Genomic DNA, 6,652 nt, shown 5'->3' on the forward strand with positions numbered 1-6,652 from the left:
TCGGCTGTCCCAGCTGTGTCCCCTCCCAACTTCTTGTGCACCCCCAGCCTACTCGCTGGTGGGGTGGGGTGAGAAGCAGACAAGGCCTTGACTGTGTGTCAGCACTGCTCAGCAATAATGAAAACATCCCTGTGTTACCAACACTGTTTCCAGCACAGATCCAAAACACAGCCCCATACTAGCTACTATGAAGAAAATTAACTCTATCTCAGCCAAAACCAGCACAACTTCTAAGGAGTTTCTACTAAGTTCCACCAAATAAACAGCCACTCTAGGTATTGCAAATTGGTATTTTAACTTGCTAGATCTGGTTTTGCCTCCCTTTGGGAGATTATATTGAACTATCTAATATTCAATCAACTTCCTTAAGACTAATTCAGTACTCAGCCTACCTTTTGTACAACAATCTCTACCTTAAAAAGACCATGCATCTGAATATTACAAAACACAGAAATACTAACTATACTGTTTCATCATTAAAAAACCCTAATCGCTATTTGCAGGAGGAGAGCATCTAGTCTGTTGTTCATTCATTTATCCGTCAACTTATTCAATGCACCTGTGCCTGCAGTGCTCTATCTGTAAGGCAGGTTTATTTTGCCAGTACTGTATCGATAACAATTGCTGCAAAACCATCCAAGGCTCTGAGAAGTAAAGATGATACCTAAGTATATTAATGAAATTTGAAAATAAACATGCAAAATATTCTAATGTGATCCAAAGAGTCCACTTTTAACCTTTACCAACAGAAACATTTGCTACAAGAGTACATAAACTTAAAACAACTTACTTGGAACTGCAACAACAGAAATGCACGGAGTGGAATCATCAAGGCTTTGATCATCCTCTGATAAGCAAAGCCTCTTGTGTGGAGGTTCAGTGCTGTCTTCAGAGTCTACTTCATCAGTTTCTAACAACAAAAACATACACAGGTTACTTTCTGTTAACAAAGTGGATGAAAGCAAAAGGTAGAAGCAAATGTGATAGGTTGGCTCAGTGCCTTACTACTGCCCAGGAACTTGGTGTAAGTTATGGGCAATAAGAGTTTACATGCTTTCTTCAACAAACATTTTCTGTGAGATTTTCTTTGTAAATTCCATCCACAGTCCATTACACACAAACAAACCCCTTAAGTCTACAGAAATTTGGGTACATGCTTGGTTCTAAGAACCCATTTCCACAGAAATAAATCAGAACAGCTATATCCTTGTTGGGCACATACATACATAATTTTGTGATTTACACCTAATTTGACCCCTTAGCCTTCTTTAAACTGAAACAGAACAAATCGCAGCACAGGAAGCTGAATCCAAGTAGCTCATAGAATTTGGGGGCAGGGAAGTGTGATGGTTGGATCAATGAAAAAAGAAGAAAAAATACTATGCAATACAATTCTATACCATTTTGAGGGCAGTGAAGTATAAGGTTCCCTTCAGTGTCCTGAGTCAAAGTCACAGAGTTCACGGTTTCTACTGTCACTGTGTCAGACTCTTCTTCAACTGTGCTCATACTCAAACCTGAAAGAGCAATACACAGATTACTTTTCTTCAGTCAGACTGCCACTTTGACCATAATGCTGCTTCCTTTCTCTCAAACAACCAGCATAAACTCCCGCAGAGAATGACGAATGTCTGTCTGTTCTTTCACATGAACAATTCCAGGGTTTAAGACATTCACCTGCCTTTACTTTTCGTGCATACTTATACATCGCATGGGGTAACATCAGATAGCTTCAAAGCTGCTTTTCCAGTTAAAAATAGTACCTAAACTCCCTATTCAGGAGCATTTGTAATGTACTACTATTTTAATTTTTTTTAAACACAAACCTAGGCTATTACTTTTTCACATCTGGTATTTTTTGTCTCACTAATATTTGTTCCACTGATCATTTAATAATTTTACTGTTATATAACCCAAAGCTAGTCAGAACTGAGAAATATTCTGTGGTGTCATACTACTCATAGGTGCACTATTTATAGATTGCTAAGTTGCAAAGTTTTATTCTCCTTCCACGAATATAACTAACTTGCGAAGCTAGTATTTTTTCTTTACCACTGAAACAACATGAGCAACAGAAAAATTGGGTGCAGGCAATCACCAGTGTAAAAAAGTTCCTCAGAAAATAAGTTATCCAGGATAAGCAGTATACACTGAAGTCAGCGAACTAGGGCAATACAAAGTGCTTCTGATAATCTCATTTCCACTGTAAAAGTACTACGAAGAAACCCAAAGCTTTTAAGAATTTCAATGTAAACTAGCACTATTACTAATTTTGAAATAAAACAAAACCCCACAAAAAAGTTCTAATCCACCAAATACAAAGAAATGTAACCTTTTCTGCTGCAGAAGCTAAATGAAATCACATCTAAAATACCCAGAAGCTTTGCAATGATCTCATCAGTTTTGAACACCTGGGTTTGGTGACTGTCTTTGGCAGAGCTTTGTAAAAAGAAAATATCATCTACTTCTCCTTGAAGTGGTCAGTCCTTCTTATGTGTTTTCTCCTATGTCAACAACAGAAAAAAATTACTTGTAACAGTAATTTGGCTTTAAAATAAAAGTTATCAACAATTTTAACTTATGTTGCTAAAAAATCATTGACTATAGCTTAAAAAAAAAAAAAAATATCACAATTACATTAGAAAGCTTCCATGTACCAGGCAGGGATACCCATATACCCATAGGTAAGTGGAATTTACAACCTGGATTTTAAATCCCCGGTATAACGTTAACAATATTGCTTCAGCAGGAAATTATTTAATTTTCAATCAGAAAACATGTTCTTTGGTATTGAAGATTCCCAAGAGCAGTGTTTTCTTGGAAGGATAAAACTACTGCCAGTCTTTCAATAAAATTACTTATCACCTCTCAAGCTTGATGAAGATTTGGCACATCTTTAAGCACACGCAGTGACTGATTCCTAGAATGAAGTGATATTACCCTTCTGAACATGTAAAAAATTTCAGATACCGTTGACATTTTAAATCAGAGAGTTCTCAAATTTACTTTCATATCTACCATCAGCAACAGCTCCTTGCCACATTCAAGTGTAGGAGGCAATAACTTCCTTGGGATTCATCTGCTTCTGAGTTTTACAACCTCTGCCCCATCCTTTCCTAGAAGTGTTGTTTGCTGCACAGCTACAGTACTGATTTTTAAGAACCAAAAGAAGCATCCTTAACTCCAAAACATGAAGAAAGAAATCCAAAGTGTTATAGCTAAATTAGCAGACTGTAACTTGTTCAACTCAGTTTTGAGTTATTCATTTAACTTTTTGGGAGTGAACAAATTGGATAATTCTGGAGGGCCAAAAGAAACAGATACTCTTTTTCATGTTCGTATGTACTTTCTGAATAACTTTTACTACAGGGAGTGCTGTAGCAAAAATTCCCAAAGTTACTTGAAATGCCATGGAGGATTCTTCTTTAATTATATGTGAACATATAGTGAAAACATTTATTTTTCTATAATCAGAAAGCACCCATTTTTCTTCTCACCACTATAAAGGCTTGAAAGGCAGATTTATTTTTATAAAACACGTTATGTCAATTATGTACTTCACCTAAACCGGATCTAGAAGCAGCAGAAACTATAGCACCATCCACAGCAGAAGACCATTCCTTCTTTTTATTGAAAGAATACTGAAAAGTGAATAGAGAGATAGCGAAGCTGGGCCATTCTTTCATCAGTTACTCAGGATTTGCTGAGAATCAAAGAGCATGTTTGTAAGATTAGGCTCCCAAGTCAGAAACACAAAGTAATTAGTGTTGTCCATTTGCATTCTCTCCCTTTCTGGTTTGCCATGTTACAGCATGGAAGGGGTCCATACATCCAAACCTGGCATTTCCATCAAGGGTGGGGAGGAAGATACACCACAATCAGTAACTGCTACCCTGACACTTCCATACAAACAGAGCTGTAACAGGACTAAATACACAATAGCTGAGGCACCACATCTAACAGCAGCACTGATTCTTCTGATCAAGTCAGACGTCTACACTTGTCTGCTTGAGCTCCCAGGTACTCTTTACAAGGCACCAAAAACTACGCACAGCACGTTGTTCAAGGAACTGTGATTTCCTAAGAAGCACTCCTCAATGTAATTCCTGGACTGAGCAGGGTTTTATGACTTTTTGCCAATCTCCCAAGAACGGTTTATCCCAACAGTAAGTGCAGGCTCTCCAGAAAAAACCAATAATGTTCTGTGTCAGATACTTGAGATTTAGTATATCTCAAGTTTTCTGAGTAAAGGTGCTAGTCATAACCAAGCTTTGGTAAAAACTTGGGAAGAGCCAAATCCTTGATTTGACTGGAAAATTTCCCATCAACTTTAATGGATATGGCCTTGGACCTCAACTGAAAACTGACTGCAAAGAACGTGAGGAGTCAAGTCAAAGTCAAATGTATATTTTGGACATAATTTTTTATTCTACACAAATACAAGAAAACTGAAGGAAACAAACCAATTTGTTCTTTCAAGATACATTTACACCAGGACAGGAGTGCTAACCCATGAAGACATGAATTAGTGACCGAAAGGCGAGAAAAAAAATCTCAAGTAACTGCGGTGGTTCTTCTGTGTGAATAGGAAACAATCTCCGTATCTTATAAAAATCACTGCTTTACACATAAATAATGACAGAACTACAACGTATGCTGAAGATACATCAAATACGACGTATGATGGGACCACTTGGAGTTTATGGTGAGCTCAGTGGAGAAAGCACAGTGCTGCTGCAGGAGACAACGCCCTCTGACGCAGGCTTCTTTGATACTGGCTGCAGGGACACTGTACTCGCCCGATGTCCTTGATTTATCACGGGATGACAGCCGAAGCCATGCTAAACAATGCCATACCACCGCAGAGGCCTTTTAGGATGTGCCCAGCAAATTCTCTTTAATGCAGACACCTGCAAATCCACTACACGCCCCCTCTTGAAAAAGTTAAATACAAAGTTAATGACAGCCAATGTTAATTAATTAGTGAGACTTACGACATGAGTAGTTTCATCACCTCCAAAATATCACCTTCTTTTCATAACTTCACTAAGTATGCTTTTGAAAATGCGCTGCTTTCTATTTAAAACAAAAAGCTTGCTTTTACGACATGAGTAGTTTCGTCACCTCCAAAATATCACCTTCTTTTCACAACTTCACTAAGTATGCTTTTGAAAATGCACTGCTTTCTATTTAAAACAAAAAGCTTGCTTTAATTTTAAATGCATGACCCAAGACTTTTCTTTAATCCTTGATTCAAACACATTCTTTATAGAGATACCAATCTACCACTAATATGTTATGTTCTGAAGGAGGGTGTTAGCTTGTGGGGGAAGGGAACACTGTTGGATGCACATACACTAACAGTGTGGATGCGTATTACGAAATGCAGTGAAGACAGCGTAATCTTAAATTTCTAAGATAGCAGCTTAGAAATCAGTGTAAATTTAATAAGTTCTTTTTGGCTTGTTAGATTTTTGGGTGCATTTGCCAAATCCAACATTTTTAAGAGTTGCATTACAATTTTAAACAGGCTTCAACATGCAACTGAACAGATAGGAAAATACTTTGCCTACAAGAATCATTTAATATAGAATTCCAATATAAATTTTTCACTAAAGCCACATAATACAGCAGTTCTTATTTATTTGGGAAACATGCAGCAGATTTAGGCAGGAAAAAAACCACAAAAGCTGATTTTATACCAAGTTACAAAAAGATAGAACATTTTTATACAAAATTCCTGTAATTCTAAATCATCTTCATCAGGCAGATGGGCTCAATTATTCTATGGGCTGTAAAAATTAAGTATGTCTAAGAAATAGTATGTTTACACTTGCAGACAGAATTCTGTCACTATGCCTAGTTATTAACTGAATATTATGTCTCGTCTTCTGTGGACCGTTGTAAATCTTTTAAAATTTCTACAAGAAATTGAGTTAAAGGCTGTGTTCTCTGCACTGGTCAGAAAGTAAGTGTATTTCACTAAATCCTGTAAGAAGCAAAAATTGAAATTTATTAAGGGAGGTTTCCGGCTATTGAAGCATTTAACTGGAACAATCACATGGGATGCGCTGAGATTTCAAGGCATTCATTCAGGAGTTACACAAAGGAAACAAAGTCATTACAGGACCCCATATACCTCATATTTAAGGCAGCCTGAATCTTTAGTGTATTCCACACCATGGCTCTTACGCAGTCAATACTTACAATACATAATCAGGAGTTTTTACTATTCAACTAGTGCCAATTCTCTTACGCTATTATTCAACAAAAAACCTTTTCTCCACACCAAATGGGTTCCACTCAAATCTAAAAATCCACCACACAGAAATCGTCTTTAACAGCTGCAGCAACGGATGTTAAGAGGGGACCAAACCAGACAGATATCAAAGAGAAGGACCCAAACACCTGAGTTGGAGACACACAAAGATTTATTAAACTGTATCAGTACGAGATTACAGTCTTTTAGGAACAGTTACATTCTACTCATCAGTGGTATTTAGAGAAGTGGGCCATCACAGAAACCGAATATATCAGAGACACAATGGGACAAACTGCTCTCATTTGCATCGATCCAAATTTGGCAGAACTCCATGAGTTCTAGCCTATCCATTGATATTTTAATAAAAAGCACTGAGCATTTTTTAAATGT

General features: G+C 37.2%; 1 protein-coding gene across 1 annotated transcript in view; it reads right to left on the reverse strand.

Annotated features, from left to right (window-relative positions):
- The window catches only part of DMTF1 (cyclin D binding myb like transcription factor 1), a 24,821-nt gene extending 23,310 nt beyond the window's left edge, over positions 1-1,511 (reverse strand). The window contains exons 1-2 of the mRNA XM_009285515.1: positions 1,401-1,511; positions 791-910 (exon numbers count right to left, since the gene is read on the reverse strand). Of these exons, the coding sequence (XP_009283790.1) occupies positions 791-910; positions 1,401-1,509 (229 nt within the window). The 5' untranslated portion in view covers positions 1,510-1,511. The remainder of the gene's footprint in view (positions 1-790; positions 911-1,400) is intronic.
- Between the last annotated feature and the right edge of the window lie 5,141 nt (positions 1,512-6,652).

The sequence above is a fragment of the Aptenodytes forsteri genome, unplaced genomic scaffold (genome assembly GCF_000699145.1).
Source record: "Aptenodytes forsteri isolate BGI_AS27 unplaced genomic scaffold, ASM69914v1 Scaffold87, whole genome shotgun sequence".
Classification (NCBI taxonomy): domain Eukaryota; kingdom Metazoa; phylum Chordata; class Aves; order Sphenisciformes; family Spheniscidae; genus Aptenodytes; species Aptenodytes forsteri.